Source organism: Eleutherodactylus coqui, chromosome 12, assembly GCF_035609145.1.
Source record: "Eleutherodactylus coqui strain aEleCoq1 chromosome 12, aEleCoq1.hap1, whole genome shotgun sequence".
Taxonomy (NCBI): Eukaryota; Metazoa; Chordata; class Amphibia; order Anura; family Eleutherodactylidae; genus Eleutherodactylus; species Eleutherodactylus coqui.
In genome coordinates, this window is record NC_089848.1 from 94448538 (window position 1) to 94468485 (window position 19948).

A 19948-nucleotide genomic window follows, 5' to 3' on the forward strand; every position below is an offset into this window, starting at 1 on the left:
CAGTTTTACAATAGTTTTTTGCGTTTTCTTGTTTTTTTTTTATATTGGCTTAATTTTTTCATATCCTACCTGGCTGCTCCTACTACTTCCATGCAAACTGTTAGCTCCTCCTACTAGCTATACCCCTCCTGCAGGCACCAAGCTAACATTTTTCTGCTTAGTGGCTGCCTCTTAGTGGCAGTAGTTATATCCAGGGTCTTAAGCTATGTCTTCCAATGATACAGACGAGAAATACATTTTATGGTAAGTACAAAAATACTGGTTTAATGTTAGGGTTTCCCCAAAATTAGTAGCATTAATTGAGGGAGCCACATGAACAATATTGTTATGCCAGCAGCGCTGTAGAACACAAGTCACTGTAGAGCTCCCAATAAAGTCTATGATTGCCTGCTAATTTCTATGGATGCCCACTGCAGCCCCTGGCTATAGCTTATAAGTGGGATGCTGATGGAGAACTGTCATTTTAAATTGACTCCAGCCACGCATATGAGTTTTGTAGTTCAGTAAAGAAGATATAAAAACTTGTGTAGCTTGTTTTGGGCATCATTACTTGCACAGTGTTTTTATCCTGCATCTGTTACAGTAAGCCCCAATTAAGGGGCTGTATATTCTTATCCTGCTAATTGCTTTCTGTTTGTTTTTAGTTTCTCTGGAGGTACATGGGACTGGGAGTACTTAGGCTTCGCTTCCCCAGAGGTAAGAGGATGTTTTGCAGTTGGGTTGGTCTAATAACTTCATCACATGCCAGTAATGGCTATTAGTTGGGTAGACATGGAGACGGAGGAATCACTTAGTGGTTTGTCAGTGGTTGCTGTGATCATCACTTTTGCTATTTCCTACTTATCAATTTTACATAATGTTTTTTAGCGATGAATTATATAAAAGGGGTTAAAGGGGTTGCTTGGTTTGAAAAACCCATATTCATATAGCTTCTTAGAGAATTTGGAGATAATAGAGGGGTCCCCATCTAGTAGCCAGAACAGAGCGGTTAGCATAAGCTTTCATTCTCTCTCTGGAGGACCCAAATCTTCCGTGCAGTTCACTGATTTCAACAGACAACATGTAATACTTTTCTCATCCTTTGGAGACACTATAGAGGAATTAAACACTTGCCATCAACTTTTTTCTTTAGAGTCTTCTACCAGGTGGGGACTGTCAAAAGTGGACAACCCTTCTGAGGTGTAGAACAAAATATTGGTGGGGTTTCAGCAGTGACACCACCACTGATGACTAGAATTAGAACTACACAACTGTAATGCCCATACAATATCTTCAAAGTAAAGCCAGAAAGGAGATCTCCCAAGTTTCTGACAACTGGGAGTCCAACTGATGTTGAAAGCTGAACGAACCCCATTGTAGTCAATAGGGGCCCATATGACTCTGCTCAGATCTGATGTTTTTGTTGTTCAGCTCTGAAGATAAAGCCGAACAATGGAAATCGACAAGAGGCCAGGGCGCAGATGTGAACTTGGCTTAATACAAATGGATGGAGGAGGATGCCAATCATTCTCTATACAGTGATAGAGAAGACAGCTGGATTTTACACTTAACTAAATGTCTTTGAATGTTTTTGCAGGAATATGCAGAATTTCAGTATCGGAGAAGGCACAGGCAGCGTCGGCGCGACTTGCACAGTATGAGGAGCAACACTCCCGATCCAGACGATCACACAGAAAACACGTTAGGTAATTTTTGATGGATGGTAGTTTATTTGCAGAGTGGCCAAAATATGCGAGTAATAGGGCTAAGACGGCATGATGATGCCGTAAAATCACAGTTTATCACAGCTGTTGTGTAACCTTAAAGGGGTGGTCTCGCGAAACCAAGTGGGGTTATACACTTCCGTATGGCCATATTAATGCACTTTGTAATGTACATTGTGCATTAAATATGAGCCATACAGAAGTTATTCACTTACCTGCTCCGTTGCTAGCGTCCTCGTCTCCATGGTTCCGTCTAAATTCGCTGGCAGCTTGCTTTTTTAGACGCGCTTGCGCAGTCCGGTCTTCTCCATTCAGCACGAGCCGCTTCAGTGTGCTCCCCGCTACAGCTCGTCTGCGCATGCGCAGACGAGCTGTCACTGCTCGGGAGCGCGCTGAAGCGGCCATTCTGCACCATCCTCTGTTAGAGGAAGGTGCAGAAACTGGAGCTGCCCAGCGGAGAAGACCAGCCCAGCCCAGCCCAGCAGCCCCGAGAAGCCTCCCAGGTAAGTGATGGGTCGGGGGGGCTGCCGCTGCGCCGGGGGAGCTAGCGCTAGGCCGGGGGGGCTGTCGCTGCGATGGGGGGGGCTGTCGCTAGGCCGGGGGGGCTGTCGCTGCGCCGGGGGAGCTAGCGCTAGGCCGGGGGGGCTGTCGCTGCGATGGGGGGGGCTGTCGCTAGGCCGGGGGGGCTGTCGCTGCGCCGGGGGAGCTAGCGCTAGGCCGGGGGGGCTGTCGCTGCGATGGGGGGGGCTGTCGCTAGGCCGGGGGAGCTAGCGCTAGGCCGGGGGAGCTAGCGCTAGGCCGGGGGGGCTGTCGCTGCGCCGGGGGAGCTAGCGCTAGGCCGGGGGGGCTGTCGCTGCGATGGGGGGGGCTGTCGCTAGGCCGGGGGGGCTGTCGCTGCGCCGGGGGAGCTAGCGCTGGGGAGCCGGGGGCTAGCGCCGGTTACCTGCTGTCTGGTCGGCGGCTGCGGGGCGTCTGGTCGGCGGCTGCGATGCGTCCGGTTGCCATGGAGACACAGCTGGCGGCGTCTCGGGAGCGCGCACGTCGGGCTGCAGCGAGCGACTGGGAAAGAGCCGGCGGCCATCTTGAGGAAACTTTTATAACTTGCTGAAACGCTGGAACGGTAAGTACGAACCAGCTAGAAATGTCATTTACAGGGGGGCTTAGTAATGTGTGTTTAATGGGGGGGACTGGGCAAAAAAAAAAATTAACTGCTTCCTCGAGACATCTCCTTTAATGCTTCCCTATGGTTGAGTTACCACAATTGCTAGAATTCTGACCATGATGGATTTCCTGCAGTTGAAATGCAGCAATTTCCCTCCATAAGGAGGCATTGAGGTCATGCTACAGTCATGGATGTGCAAAAAGTTACCATAAGCCTTTGCCTAAGAAGCGGAAACGGAAAGGGACCTGTTTATATAGTGCCAAATTATTCTGCAGCGCTTTCAGGTAATTTATTTAGTACCCCCCACCAAACTGGGTAATCATTTTACCGACCTCAGAAGGATGTAAGGCTGAGTCAACCCTGAGCTGGCTACCTTACCACGCGGGGATTGAAATCAAAACCTTCAGGTCTAAGAGAAGGGAAGTAAGCAAATCCATGCTAATAAGGCTTTTTCCTTAGTACATTATGCAGCTCTGTGCTCTCCCTGATATACAGTATGTCTATACCTGTATACAGAATAGTGCTAGGCTGCGCAACGAGAAACTACAAAGGACCACAGACCTGATACAAAAGATTAACACTGTGTTGTAAGGGTGGGGTCAGACATTGTGGTTGGGCTGTGATCTTCTAAAAACTCCAGAATGGCAAAACGGAGCAGTTGCGTGTGTTCTCTATGTGTACAGCCTGACGCTAGCTTTTAGACCTGTTGGTTATAAACTAGGATTCCCAACATTTATCACTCGGCATAAGAACCCTCCAATGTTGCCGAAACCATGGCACACCATCACACCCACAATTCTCTTCGTCTAAGAATGTCAGACTTCTAGCCTGATCAGCCTATGATGGCGCTACATTGCTTAACCCCCTAGTAACGCATCCTATTTTTGACCTAAGGATGCAACTTTTTAAAAAAATTTCTGTTGACGTGGCCATATGAGGGCTTGTTTTTTTTGCGTGAGGAGCGGTAGTTTTTATTGGTACTATTTTAGGGTACATATAATATCTCGTATAACTTTTTATTAATTTTTTGGGAGGGCCGGGTGAAAAAAAAAACTATTCTGCCATTATTATTTTTTTTTCTTACAAAGTTTATCATGCGGTAGAAATGACACATCTGCCGGTTGGTATGATTACTACAATACCAAAATGATGATTTTTTTTTTTTTTAGCATTTATATTGCATTTTTTTGGAGGCGAAATAAGGGGAAAAAAATTTTTGGCTCCCGATTTTCCTTTTAGAGTGTTTGTCATGCAGGATACAAAGTGTTCAGTTTTATTGTACGGGTCATTGCGTTGTTTTGAAAGAAAGGAGTCATGTTTTTCAAATCCAGTACAACCTCTATATCTAGCATTGTTGGACCCTTCACACTAAGGATCTGTGAAGGTCCGGATGGGCCATTACAGAAGGGTCAGTTAATGCAATTCAATTCAATATACATTTGTATCAGTTGTATATAGTGTAACCATATATGTCTTCAAGTTTTGTTTTGTTATCCTTCTTCATTTTATCAGATACCCTGGAGGTTCGCGGCAGCAGAAGACACGGCACGTCCACGGTGAGTTCAGTCACTCCCTGGATTACTTGCACACGTTCTGTTTGTGTCCTTTGACCATATCCATGTACTATAGAAACTCACTGGGTCATTTAACTTTTCAGGCACTCAGCTCACTAGATGATGACGACCCCAATATCCTTTTGGCCATTCAGTTGTCTTTGCAAGAATCTGGTCTCAACGTTGATGAGGAAACGAGACAGTTCCTCAATAATGAGTCGTCATTAGGAGCCATAGGTTCATCTCTGCCCACCAGGCTGGATCCTTCTCCAATAAGCGTGGAGAACCCAAGGTCAGCGCTTAGTAGTTCAGAACTGCTAGAACTCGGGGAGAGTCTTGTCAGGCTGGGAGCCAGTAACGACCCATATACATCAGACCGCATACATTCGCACTCATTCACTGATGCCCCAACATCCAGTAGTGACCTTGATTCTTCTAGTCAAGATCCCAACATGAGTGAAAACCTTCTAGGAAACATCATGGCTTGGTTTCACGACATGAACCCTCAAAGCATTGCCCTTATTCCCTCTATGAACTCAGAAACAGACGTTGACCTACCACCAGGGAGTGCCAGCGAACATCCGGTGACCGATGTCGCTGAGGAGCATGCACTTTTTCAGGATGCACTAATTCACGAAGACCCAGAAACACGAACAGACGAAATGACTTCAGAGGACACGGCCCCTCAGATCGAAGCAGTGTCGCAGAGCGACGAACACAACACGAATGACATCACAAGCAGTATGACCAGTTCTGAAGATATCTCAAGTAGAACTCCTGAACCTTCCACCGAATGGGTTGAACAAGTCCATTTGGTATGAACACAACCAACCAAACTGTATAGTAGTTTACATCCTGATGTCATGAACAGATGAAGATGCCGTTACTGACCACTGAAAGGAAATGAATAACGGTTTTTGGATTTCTTGATTCGTCTTTAAAACCGATTTGAACTTCATTCTTTTCCGCATTTAATGGAGTTTGATTGCCTTTTTTTTTTCTTCCTTTTTTTTTCAAGAATTAAGTAGGGTGAAATCTTATCTTCTAATAAAATGCAGTCATGATGTAGCCTTAGTTTGGTAACAATTACATTTTTTTTTGTATTTCAAGTAATTTATGTTTTTAGGCAAAAAAAAAAACGAGTGGGGGTACCTCAAGCCTCCCCAACGATGCTGAAACGCGTATCACTCACTCGCATTTTTTTCTACAAGACTTGATGTAGTGCAGGTTGCATTTGTGGTTGGAGCCTACACAAGGTTGTCGGTGATATCCCGTCTTCTGTTTTGTGTGTCCAAAAGATGGTGAAATAATTGTACAATGATGGCATCCAGTACGAACCATTCGTTATATCAGTGGCATTGTCAAACCTCGTGTGATCAGAACCTGTCCTATAACCCTGGATGAATATTTTTCCTAATATTTTCTTTTATCCCTATGCGGTTTTATTTATAGGAAGCATTGGCTATAAATTAATATGAAAAAAAAAACATCCATAAGAGTCTTGCTTCCATGCAGGTCCTACTGTGACACAGAGGAGTTTCCACGTATTTTCTTAAAACCACAAATCCCCCATAGTTAGATCTACTAAAAGTGATGGCGTCCTGCAAGTGGTTCTCATCCTCAAATTAAAGCGGTCGCAGAACTAGTTGGCGTCAACAATCTTTTCCAAGTTCTTCCCTGTACAGTGGCGCTTCGGAGACCAGCTGTGCAAGCAGAGTTCCCATTCACTTCAATGCAAGTTGTGCCTGCAGTACCAGGCCAGGTCACTGCAAAATGGACAGAGCTGTCTACTTTCCGTTTCATACACCGAAATCGCAACCCAGTACACAGCTGATTGGCTGGGGTCCCGGGAGGTGGACCCCCACTGATCAGCCATTGATGGCCTATACTCAGGCTAAGTCATCAATCTTTTAAGTCCCCGTCAATGCATTCCAAAAACTGGGGTATAATAATTTTTGCTCCTCTACAGATGTGAACTAATGCAGTGTATTCTTTACTTAGACGGGGGATACCCTTTGATCAAGGAATCTATATGTGATGTATATAATCTTAAAGGGGGCTTCATAAACTACATATATGGGGCTCAAAAGTGAGAGAATGAGGATCTGAGGGGCTGATTTTTATGCTTACCAGTTTCCCCGTTGCAGCGCTGTGCTCCCCGAGAAATTGGCGCATGCAAACGGCCTTGGGAAAAGTGTCAAGCTGTGTGCGTCTGCTGGTTTCTGGGGGGCACAGCACTGGAACGGGGGACCTGGTGAGTATAAAAAGTAGCTCTCTGGACTCCCCATTTGCTAAACTTTTGAGCCCCATCATGTAGTTTATGGGGCTCAAGGGTGCTGATAGATCCCCTTTAAATACCTAATATCTGTACCACTCACCTATGATGGCATCTCCTGGGCAGATAAATGGTGGATGGAGCCCGGCATAACTCCAGCAAGTTCTTTCCCTCATACTGAAAGCTATAACATTATGGAAGTTGAGGTTTTTGGTTCTTTTGTTACATTTTTCAGTTTTACATTGGTTGACATTGTTTATTCAAATGGGGAAAAAATTCTTAACTAAAAGAAAAAAACGCTTTTTCAAAAAAATATATTCTGCAGCAGATTTGGTTTAAAATTGTATAAGGGTTTAGTAAGTGAAGCAAGAAAACCAGAAGAAGGCATCTGCGAATGTTGTGAAGTTTTGATGTACTAATTTGGGGTAAAAATAAAAGAATTTTTTTAAAGATATATATATTTTTTTTTTTTTTTTTAAAAGCTCTAGATATCTGTGCCAGCAGATTGTGGGTAGAAATAGTAGACAAGTACACCATATGTTTTCCCCTTTAAACTGATATCGCCTTTTTGGTTTGGATTTGGCAATGAGATTACATAAAGGTTTGGTTAAATTCATTTGTTTGTCATGTGGCCGGGGTCCATATATGCCACAGTGAACCTCCTTGTCCACCTCAGAGAGGTTTTCCCATTTCTAGCTGTCTTGCTCCAGGAAGCAGACTGCTCCGTACATTGCGCTGTGGCCCAGGTTGGTGCTGCAAGCTGAGTCCCAGTGACTTCAATAGGACTGGGCCTGCAGTACCAACCCAAGTTGCTGCGCAATCTGCAGAGCTGTGTGCTTCCTGCAGCGAGAAGTAGAGCGACTTCTTTAACCAAGCTAAAGTGATCATAAAAACCAATATTCCTGAAAACTGGGTTCAGAGAACTAGAATACGGAAATCAGAAAGTGCTCCTATTTGGACTGAATGAAGCTGCTGATGAAAGTGTTCTGAGTTTTTATAAAGTTTGTTGAAAAAAGCAATACTTCGTGATACGGTATATATCCTGCTACAAAGGCAACATCTAGCGCCTTCATACATTTATTCATCTAGTGATCATTTCAACTAACTTTATTTATAAGAAACCAAAGAACAGTTCAGTCGGCCATATTGGCAGCGGTAACATACAGCCTTCAACTAGCCATCTCAACATTTGGTATCTGGTTGACTTGTCAGCTGCCATCCTTTATTTGCCACCCATAATAAGTATTTCTGAAGGAATGCTCAATCTCCTCTATATACTTTTCTCCCATTTTAGTACATCAGTCGATAGTTTGTATAAAGGAAGTGCCAATACACTTTGGTTAGCAGAGAGTGCTATTGGTACTAACTGGAGGGTCCGTGCTCAACCATGGATGACCCCTGTACGTTTTTGGCCCAACTAAGCTAGATTAGCAGATTTGTAAGATGTCCAAATAGTATATATAATTGTCTTATCTACAGCAAGCCAATCAAAGTGCTGCTTTCATTTTATTGGCTGCCTCAGAAACATAACAAGCATTGTGATTGGTTGCTAGAAGCAACACCACTTTTTTGCCCTGATTTTTATGACTACACTTAGCGTCCTCAAGTAAAATTTGGAATTGTTGCCCATAGCAACCAATGGCTATTTTCATTCTCGCTTTGGGGCAATAAAAAATTAGGGATAACATTTTTAAATTTTTTTAAATTTTTTTTTGCTCCGGGCAACTTTTTAGAAATCTCTAAAATTGCCTCTTTTCAAGCTCCTCCCATATTGAAAAAAGTAAACTTTGTAATGTAATTACTTATTCTGGGCTTCACCACTCCGGAGTTTAGATTTTGTCTAAGGCCTTGGATGACGGGTTCGAAATGCGTAAGCAGGCACTCTTCAGAGGTGTCTTTTTTAATATTTTTTTCCCATCCAGATGGCATGAACATTACTGATTTTATCACCTTCTGGACGACTGCCTGAAAATCCTGCTTTGTAAAGTGTTTTAGATTTTGGTGCATACGGACAGGTCATCGATGGTGTTATCGCATGACCGCAGCAGCATGTGGTCACACAGAGTATGGTAGCATTTCATCCATGAATGAAATATCACAGTGGTTTACAGCGATAGGTTGCTGCGGTCATGTGATCTTACGCCATGTGATTAATGTAAAAAATGTCTTACTTTTCCATATGGAGATCTCTGATTTTTTTTTTTATATATTTTTTTTTTTTACTTATCCTGGTAAAACCCATTTAATTGTGAATCACTGATATTACTGGGGCACTTTTTACTTGACTTTATGAATGATTTTATGAAATGTGGCTCAGGGCTCAAAATGGCTGCCTCCCACATGGCCATCGTAAGATGAGGACATTTTGCAGAGACACTGTAGACTTAGTGTTTTAACTATAGGTGATGCATCTGGTCCATAAAGGGGGCCTACGGTCTTCTCTATTTGCGCTGTACCATGAACGGCTCATTGTAGGATGGGGGTCCTGATACACATTTTGCATTGAGGCCCAGAAGTTTTAAAGGGGTATTCTGGGGCATTTTTTTTACTTTTTCTATCAAGGGCCGACGGGTCATTAATAAATGATCGGAGGGGAGGGGACTTGCCACTTGGAGCCCCACTGATTTCCGGTGCCGCTCTTGCTATGGTCAGTGGAGGAAGCAGAAAGCGCTGACTATAGCGCAGCTCTCGTTGACTTCAATGGCGCTGCGCTATGGACGGCACCTTCTGCTTCTTCCACTGACCATAATGATATTGGCACCAGGAATCAGCTGATCGGTGGGGCTCCGAGCGGTGGGTACCCGACGATCATCTATTGATTACCTGTCAGTCACCAATAGCAAGAGTTAAAAATATCCTGGAATACCCCTTTAAGCTTTGCCTATACTTCTGTGACATGATGTTAAACGCTGGTCTTTTACGGTAGACTCTTTTTAAAGGGGTTTTCAAAGAGTTGGAAAAAACATCAATGTTTTTCCAGAAGGAGCGCAACTCCTGGTATTGCAGTTATTCACTGGAATGGAGTTGCACACCCAACTGGAGTGATGCAGGTTGCGTTGAAAAAACAAATCTGACTTTGTTTTCTAATTACATACGACCCCTTTAAATACCGTAGTGCAATGAAAGGTATATACAGGGTATTTAGAATGTGTATATTGTACAATGGGAATCTGTTTCAGGTGATCAGAAATCCCTCATACAGTAATATCTACTTTACCTCCGATTTCCAGAACTGAAGCCATCAGACCCTTTGGCACCTAAATTCTACATAAAAGGTCTTTCAGACCAGTGATGAAATATCTAGGTAGTGCAAAGCGATCTGGGGTGCCTATAGTTCTGAACCAAACAATGGCACTTACACGCCTCTCTGACATAGAGGGGCCACTTTTTGGTCTTTTTTTCTTCTTCTTCCATTTTAACACCCATTTCTAAGGGACACTTGATGGTACATATGAGTGTAGAATGTAGTGCAATGTTCCTTCTACAGGGTGGGCCATGGAAAAGTAGCCCGCCTCTGATCCCGGCACCAGAGTCTTATGAAAACTTTTTTTTTTATATAGTTTTTTTTTAATTTGTAATCTTTGTTGCCCATAGCAACCAATCACAGCGCAGCTTTTATTTTAGCTCAGCCGTATAAGAAATTAAATCTGCACTGTAATTGGTTGCTACTAGCAACAAAGAGATTTTTCTTTTAGACTACTTTTGTAAGAGTGTGGTGCCGGGGTCAGAGACGGCCTACTTTTCCATGACCCACCCTAGTACGGCCTGAATATAGGCTTTATTCGAGATCTTAGAAATTGATGGTGCTCACGTGTACGTTTTCACGGTGCCAAAAATCACCCCGGTAGTTTGAGACTTTTTGTCTCCCCAAGTGTTTTTGCTTTAAGCAAGAAAACGGTAAAAGAAAAATGTCTATTTTTGTAGAAATCCCATCTAAAAAACTAGGCTGCTCATTCCACGCTGATATTATGGGCACAGACTGCACAATGAGTATTTTCTATTAATTGATATGGATTTATTATTACGGAGCGGGTCTCATAATCCCCTTTCAAATTCGCAATGACGTTCCTGTGCCTTTCCTCCTCAGGTTCTAGTTGCCACATTGTACGGGAGTGATGTCTGAAATAAACCTATATTATGACCTCCGCTAAACCATTCATGGCCTTTCCTTTAAAGCGAACCGGTCGTCTAAAATCACTGTAGGATGCCATATTGTGAGCTGAAACAATATTTTAAGGGGGTGACTCAGGATTACAAAGAGACATGGCTGCTCTCTTCCAAAAATAAAACAGTGCCACGCCTGTCCACAGGTTGTGTCTGGTATTGCAGCTCCTCTCCACTTCACTGGAGCGAAGCTGTAATACCAGACACAACCCATGAAAAGATATGACGGGGTTTCTGGAAGAGTAGCGGCCATTTTTTTTTCTATCTTGTACCACCGTCTTAAGCTAATGATGTAGCAGTGCTGAGTTTATCGTTCATCACGTAAATGACAAATTCAGCTCTGGTACGTGATAGATTGTGAAATAAGTGACACATCCAACGTTCTGTATAGACCCGACTGCTGTTTGTGATGTTGACTGTATATACTTGATGTGTTGATTCCTGTTGTAGTGAAACCGAACATATATTTAGCGAATACCTACAATGCGCATCCTGTTAAGCGGCTACTTCCATGAGACAACGGGTGACTAACCGCATGCTGTGTCCGGTGGGTGGAGATGTGATCGAGGCTCTTCAATACGTTGTGGGAAATGTTCGGATTCCGACTATTTTCTTGTCACAGTTTTAATCCAAGCAGAATTCCGTAATTTGTGTGAAACAGGGAAGACCAACTATTGCACTTCTGCTAACCAGGATCCTCTCTCAATACTTAAAGGGATTCTCCATCTTCAGCTCTATGGCAATAAGGAGAGAAACGTGTGGTTTGATGACTGCTAATCTTCTTGCCCGTTCTCCTCCCGTATCATACCGGTTCAGCCTAGATCTTCAAGGGGTTCCACTTTAAAAACCTCAAGTCTCCATATTACTACTTGACGGAGTGGGGCCTCGTTAGAGGAACGGCCTGCAATCAGCGGTCATATTTTGGGGACGTGTTTTGTGTCTGCAGCAATGTAGTTATCGGATATCGAAAGTGTGGGGCGTCCCCTCTATACGGCTGTCATAGACCCTGATAATGACGATTCCTTTAGATATGACTGTTTAATAGGGAAGCCTGATTGACTGTAGTTCTTCAAGACCATGGATACCTTTTTTTACCTTGAGGGTAAATTTCTTTTTTCACTAAAATGCATGTATTTGGGTCAATAATAATTTTTGTAGTAGGGTGTAAAGGGGTTGTGCCAAGATTCCAAGTTAACCCCTTGAGGGATAACTTGCTGATCAGTGGAGGACTCGAATGTGGGTCCCGTGTCCCCCTTTGCCTGTTATTGCGGGTGTTTCTTCTCCCCCGGCAGTGACGTAGGAATGAACGGAGTGCTGGGCTAGCCCACACGGTCGGCACACCATTCATTTCCGTGGATGGAAAGACCCAAGCACTTGCCTCTAGCTAGCTTCAGGGTCCCTTTAAAAGTGAATGTAGCATTAGGATGCTTATGCAACCATCGCTCCATTCAGGCGGCTCCTCTCTGCTGGGAGTCCAGTAACATCGCAGTGACACGGGACCCCGTTCTCAAGATTGGGGGGGGGGGGGTCTTAGCAGTAAGACCCCCATCCATCAACAACTTGTGACTAGATGATAACTTGGAATCTTGGTACAATCCCTTTTAAGTAAAATATTTTGTACTGTTTGTCTTCTGCAGCTTCTACTTATAACTGTATGTACAAACTGCAGTCTAAGGCCTCATGCACATGAGTGTAGCAATTGTGGCCCATGAAAAATGCACTGTTTTCACTCCCATGCTCCTGTGCGTATATAGTGTATATGCTTCTGCACCCATATCCACTGCTGTTTAAAAAAAAAAAAAAAGTTTTTTTCACCCGCTGTCTCCAAGTAGCCTATACAAAAAACCCCACAGTGAATGTGGATGCAACTGTGTACTTAAGGCGTTTTTACACAATCCCATAGACTTGAGTCTGACTCAGACCAAAATAGGATATGCAGCAATTATTTTTACTACGCCAATACAAATCAATGTTTTATGCTGTCCGTAAAGAAAATGCGTTCGTCTCAATAGGAGATCCGTCAGTGTACGGCGACGTGTAGAAGCTGCAGAAGACAAACTCCGCAAAAGTTTTAATTAGTATTAAAATAACTAACGCATTTAAATGAAGAAAAAAATGTTTGCCCCCAAAGTTGTCCATAACCCTAAAGGAACAAATCCGTACTTTGTTTAAAATGGGTTTACTGAAGGGGAAATTCAGGTTGGCGACGGCCAGGTCCTCCTGTTCTCCTTCTCAGCCTCCCGGCATTACTGATCCGATTCTGGAGGAGATCCCCTGTAACCTGCGGCTGTGTCATCCTGACCATACAGCCTGGAAGCAGCCGGAGGCCGTTTGCCTTTTTCTATAGGAATTGCATAAAATTATATCTATTTTGCTTTTTTTTCCTTTTATTAGGCAGTACTATTTGAAGTATTCTATTTTCTGGTCATTGATGTGAAACGTGTTTTATGGCTTCCAGAAAGAGGAAAAAAAAAGAAAAAAAAAATGCATATAAACGGATAGAACCTGTATTCATTTGTGTCGATTATTTGTAACTTTTCTGTATTTGCTTTGTTTCCTAGTATGTAATGAAAACCTGGATGTACTGTACGGCCTGGTGAATAACACAGCCGCTGGTACACTGTAAGGCCAGCTTCACACGGGCGTAGGCACAACTACACGCGCCTCAGCGCTACATTTTTGCGCACATATCTGCGTATCTTCCTGTACTTTTTCTGCCCGCAGGACATGTTTATTTGTGCACGTCGAACAAACTCTGATTGAAATGGTTAATTACTTTCAGAAGTATTCTTTTTCCAGCGCAATTACGCATTTTTTCTTGTATCTCCTTGCGTACTTTGCCCGCATCTGCGCACCCTCCATTGACTTCTATGGGGATCTTTGGTGCGCAAATATGCAGAAAGATAGAGCATGTTCTATTTTTTTTTTTTTTTGGGTGCGACTCAAATGCGCGCTACAATACGGAAATGTGAATGAGCCCATTGGAATCAATGGATTCTATACTCTACGTTTTATGCGCGCAAATATGCCTGAGTGAAGCCGGCCTAAAGTGCGAATCTCCTTGCGGGGGTATAGCTTAGCTAATGAGGAAAATGTGTTTGAAAGTTTGGGGTAGGAGGCACGTGCTTTGAAAAATCATTACTTGCCCCGTTACTCAGGCTCCGTTTCTAGGCCCTTCGTGTTGCCCTGTTTGCAGCGGACCTTGATGCTTTCCGAAGGACAGAAGAGCCTCTTTGAGTGCTGTTTGCATAACCCAACATTTGCATGTGAAGTGGTTGAATGTACAGTAGGTGATGGCCACACGTGGCAGTGGGGGGACCGCGTGTATCTCACAAATATTTTACAAGGAGATTGGCCTTTTTTGCTTTAGACTTTTATTAATATCAAGGGCAAAAACTGTGGCAAGGGTTATGGCGCACTGTAGCGAGGGTTATGGCGCACCGTGACTCAAAACAAAACTTGGCTTGCCCTAAAATAATGCCGCATTTGACTGCACTGTCTGAATAGGATTTTATAAAATACTACAGAGGGGTTAACATCCTGCAGCACCCAGGCATGCCGGCCATGTATTTTCGGACTTAGTAGGCCATAGTCCGCAGATTCATATTTTTGGCCGTTTTTCGGTACGCAAATCACTGACCACTCATTTACTCCTTGTAAGGTTTTGGTCACTTGCAGAGCACTTAGGGATGAGTGTGTCTTGGAGAATACCAGGATTTTAGTTCGGAAGTCAACAGCACTCTGTTGTAAAATTGCAGCCTCACTACTCATGGTTGACTTCAAACTTTCCCTATGAGTGAAAAACATTTCAAGGGAACTTTAAAGATTGCATAACGTTCCATAGGGAAAGAATGAAGCCCGGGTAATGTTGCACTTTTACTTTGGAGCCTCAGTGATCGTGTTGAACAACCATCCGTCGGTGTCCATCTTTAGATTTTATTTGTGATATTGAGTCCTAGATCACAGAATTGGAAGGATAGTGGGGGGGGGGGGGGGCGGGGGGGTATCCTTTCCCAAATGTGATGCTCCAATGTGACGGATTCTCTGCTGTAGAATAAAGGAACAGTCATAGCAATGAATTCGGTTGGGTATGTGAAGACACTTCTGAAGACTCTTCAGAATTTTTTTTTTTTTTTTAAAGAGGTGTGGCCTATATTCTTCACATCATTGCACTGTAGCTGCTGACTGCTATTGGCATGTATCCTGAGATCCTAATGGCTGTTCTCACAATATGACTGCGTCCGTATAAAAATTCAGTTTATTCCCATATCTTAATACTGTAGGGAAAAAAGGGGTTCAAAAAGTTTTCATAAACTAAAAAGTAAAATTCCTTCCGTTTTAAGAGATTTTTGTGAGACTAAACTATCAGCTGGTTGAAATGGCAGTGTGCACTGGTTTGTGCCGCGGTCGCTTCAGTCCATACCAGGTACAGCACTGTACATCGTATAGTGGCTGTGTATGGTATAGCAGCTCAATCTTATTAACTCTCAGGTCATGTGATCACCTTTTGAGCATTTTAGACTGTTCAATCAGCAAAACACTGGGGGGTGGTGGGAGGTCCTGAGCTTCAGACCACTGTTGATGGATTATTGATGACCTATCCTGAGGATAGTTAATTAATAGTGAAGTCCCAAAAAGCTCTGTTAAGTCTGACGAGCCATATCTTGGTTAGATCGGTTTCTGGGACAGCCGGGTGACGGCTAATATGACCCCAGTACGTCTTACTGGAGGTTAAACTGTAGACCCGGCTAGTTACATGCACTAAACGTTACCCGCCTACTGTAATTCGCCATCTTTGTCAATCAGCGCCCTAGGAACGTTAGTCCTTTTATATTGCAGCGGCCATATTGGCTGTGACCCAGCTAATAAATGTTTGCATATAAACGAAGCAGAAAAAGTCCGCTTGAGACGTAGAACATCTTGTTTTGGTCGAACTGCTCTTTAAAGCAAGCAAACCTCTTAAATACGAGGAAATATCCCAGCTTAGAATTTACCGTGCGTATCTCCATCCGGACCCTTCTGCCGGCCGCGCTCATCGACACTTTTCGGATCCAGTGATGGTGAACCTGATGACCTATTTTGTAAAGCCGTTATTTTATAATGTAAAGATGCAGATTCCTGTAACCTTGACTTATTTGCACTTTCATGATGTATACTTGATACATTCCCATTTTCTATACATTAGAATATAACGATGTAGATGTTCGGCCAAATGAATGCTGTTCATAAAATGCAACATGCAAAACTGATTAAACATTTATTACTTTAGCAGCGATTCAGTTGTCTCATTGCGGTCGGATGTGTGGCAGAGGTTTGATTGGCATCGTGGGGAGGAACCATTGTAAAGGGCATCTCTGAACGCCACCACTATGTTGGCCATTCCAACGTTCAGTTGATCCATGTTTTAACGTGCACATAAGAAAATGTGCGCCAGTGCCTTAGTGTGGGGTCTGCCAAGGCATTTACACTACAGCCCTACGTGGACAGATTCACGTCCGTCGCTCTAATAGGATCCACTTTAGTAACTTTCTGATGCCAGAGATGGCAATGTGCCCATACCCCATTAAAGTCCCCTTGCCTTCTACATGGTCCACATTCTACATATTTACATAGGGTGGGTTCAGACATTAGTGAGTGATTGTGGGGTTAATATTGAATATATCTGGTAGCCTACGGTAGTGAAATAGTTAATGCTGTCTGTGGTGCGCTAGAGTGGTTTTATGGGTCTGCGTCCTACTAGAGCGCAAGACCTAATTTTCTAATGGTGAAATAGTACACTCTCATCAGAAGTAATTGGACACCTGCGCAAGAATCAAAAGTAGTATTTAGGCCTCTTTCAAATGGGTGACAGCAGTAAAACGCTGCGAGAAAATGGCAACTGTTTTCTGTGCGATATTGATGCGTTTTCTTGTGGCGCTACAAATTTGGCGAAATTTTCGGTGGGGAAGGGGGGATGAAATATAGGCCATACCCTGAAAATAAGCCCTGGTTACATTTAAAAAACAAACAATACATTATCTAACAGGTGCTGTCCGCTCCGCCGCACTACTTCTTCTTAAGCACTTGTCTGTAGTCTTCAGCCAGCGCTTCCTGGTGAGGGGGTTAAAAAATCCCGCCTCCAGAAAGCACTGGCTCTGATTGGTTCATCAAGCGCTGCAGTGATTGGTTCTCGAACACCGCGACTCAGCCAACCACAGCCATTCAATGCGATGGCTGTGATTTGTTTATGGAGTCCTGCATTGATTGGCTAAGCCGCGTCGCTCAAGAACCAATCAGAGCCAGCGTTTTCTAAAGGTGGGACTTTTGAACCCTCTCAACAAGAAGAGCTGGCTGAAGACAACAGACAAGTGTGCTGGAGCTTCAGAAGGAGAGGGGGGGCAGAGTGGACAGTGCCTGTTAGGTAATGTATTGCTTGCCTTTTTTTTAATGTAGCCAGGTCTTATTTTAGGGGCAAACAGTAGGACTTCCTACTGTAAAAGTTGCATTGCGCCGCACGAGACCCGAAATTTCGTGCAATGCAACACAAAGTAAGGCTCCATAGGGAAACATGGGCTACAAAACATCGCAAATCATGGATGTATAGAGCCATGTGTATAGAGCATGCCACAATTTGTTTTTCTCTCGCAATGTAGCAGCCTACAAAACATCTCTAATGTGAAGGAACCCGCTGGAAAGCCCGGGCTTCACATACATGCCATTTGGAGCACTGTCACATTGCCAAAAAAAAAAAAACGCACGATTTTGTCGCCCTTGTAAAAGCGACCTTATTTACATATATTAATACTTGGGCTCCCTTGCCCATATTGACATTGGATACTTTATACTACATCTAATACATGTCAGCTATTTCCCTTCATTCATCTTGCAAACGTCTGGGGAGTTCTCTCAAAGAAGATGGACGCTGTTCTTATTGAATGACCTGATGTTCCAATTCCCAGAGTATTGCATATTGTCAGCAGCACATTTTCTAGGATGTTAAGGCCCTTCAGTTTTTATTGTTTTTGCCACTCCAACTAGCAGACTGAGATGATGGTCACATCCCCAGACCATGCATGTGTCAAACCTGACTAACTAGAATTTCTTCCACCTGTGGCTGGCAAGACTATAGCTAAATTACAGTCTCTCTAATAGTCATATCCTCTGCCTATGACTCAAGCGGCAGGTGGAACAACTGAAAGTATATTCGGCCTGCGGGCCATGAGTTTGACACCCTCCTCCGCCATACTTAACTGTTGACACAACACACTCAGGCAGAAGGCATTCCCCAGGCATCCAGGTACAGCCATTTGATGTGAAGATGGAGTAGCTGGCTTTGTCACTCCTTTGAACGTTCTTCTATTGCTCAACTGTCCAATGACTACGCTCCTTGCACCATTGTAGATGGGCCAATGCATCTACTTTGATAACTCGCCAGACACTTGCAGGATGAATGGAGGGAAAAAAACAGCAGAAGTGTATCAGAGGTTAGTAGAATGTATGCCACAGACCGTATCCAATGTCAATCAAGCCGAAGGAGCCCCACTAAAGTATTAACATATAGAAATAAATGCGGCTTGTGATTTTCGCTCAGGTGTCCCATTACTTTTGGTAGCATAGTGTGTGATCTGTGCTGATCTACGACATGAATGGTGCAACATGTGTCGTGGCCAAAGTCTCCGAGACTAGAGACAGCAAAAATGAACTGAATTGTATTATGTACCTGATCCGGAGTGGGAAACTTCTGGTACGAGGGTCCCCTCTAAGTGCTACCCTACCGTTTTACTTAGTGATTTGGGTCTTGTCATTAGCCATAGAGATGAGTGGCTACTAACAATGGTCCTTCCACTGGAGGCAAAGACACCTTCAATAGCTGTTGGCTGAACCCATGTACACCCAGTTCGGCCAAGTGAGTCAGACAGCTCTGGTGCCGACTTATTTGGGGGGGGTGCGCAAAACCATCAGGCATTGAAATTCACCATCCCTGATCCTTCTGTTCCCCAACATCGCCTGTTGGGGAGAGTTGAGAGGACCTCATATACATGTAACAGTTGCGTGGTCCTGCTGAAATTGGTGGGTTTGAATAACTAGAGTCTAATGTGTACGGAGGCCTTTAGTGTGGCGGTGCAGTACATGCCCTGCTTAAGTACAGTAAGACATGGACCCCATAAACGGCACGGCCAGCTCCTCACTCCTGCTGTAGCAACTGCCTCCTATGGCTAACTCGTGCTCTCTTGTACCCCATTCTCTTGAGAGCTGGAATCCCAGCCCTTGAACATCTTTGGCATATTCCATAGCTATGCCATGAAGCTAGAATTACACCTATGTTGGAGCGAGAGGAGGCCAAGGAAATACCTGTCCAATCAGGCACGCACGGATCACATTCCAACCGCAACACAACTTCTGTACTTGAGAATGATCCTGCATGCAGATGGCAGGTTACAAATTCCAAACTTTATTCTATTCAATTAAAGAGGTTTTATGAGGAAAAAAAAAGTCAAACGAGCTTACAATGAACAAACGTGGAATACTTGCCTATCCTGGCAGCTCCCCGTTCAGTGCTGCAACGCCGATGCCCACCGCACGGACCCTGGAAGAAGTGACGGGCAGTCACGTGTTATACATTGTGCACAACTGCTCCCACCACCTCCATTCAATAGCGATGGTCGCTCCTTCTTAAAAGGGCCTTAAGTTATGGTGCTGTAACGGGAGGCAAAGCGCATCCCTGGACTTCCTGAACCCACCCTATGAGCGCTTCTATCCTAGTTTATAGTGCTCATAGGTGGCGGCAGCTTCTCTTTAACCCCTTAGTGATCGCCCTGTAGTGTTTTAACATCCTGCAGCTGCAGGAGGTGTATGGAGGGAGATCGCGCTGCAATCTCCCTCCATACATCGCGGGGAGCAGCAGTTTCTTACATCATACTGCAGGAGTGATCAAAGCATCGCTAGTTGTGGTCCCTTAGGAGGACGAAAAGGAAATGTAAAAGTAAGAACAATAAAGTTTTACTAATTATTAAAAAGAAGAAAGGAATAAAAGGAAAAAAAAGACAACTCTTTTGGCATATTTGCAATAAAAGAATCTAAATAATAAAACAAAAATACATATTTGATATTG

At 43.9% G+C, this 19948-nt stretch overlaps 1 protein-coding gene across 2 annotated transcripts in view; it reads left to right on the top strand.

Annotated features, from left to right (window-relative positions):
* The window catches only part of ANKIB1 (ankyrin repeat and IBR domain containing 1), a 119001-nt gene extending 111856 nt beyond the window's left edge, over positions 1 to 7145 (top strand). For both annotated transcript variants that reach the window (XM_066585649.1, XM_066585650.1), the window contains exons 17-20: positions 645 to 696; positions 1577 to 1685; positions 4378 to 4421; positions 4523 to 7145. In XM_066585649.1, the coding sequence (XP_066441746.1) occupies positions 645 to 696; positions 1577 to 1685; positions 4378 to 4421; positions 4523 to 5239 (922 nt within the window). In that variant the 3' untranslated portion in view covers positions 5240 to 7145. The remainder of the gene's footprint in view (positions 1 to 644; positions 697 to 1576; positions 1686 to 4377; positions 4422 to 4522) is intronic.
* The last annotated feature ends 12803 nt before the right edge of the window (positions 7146 to 19948 follow it).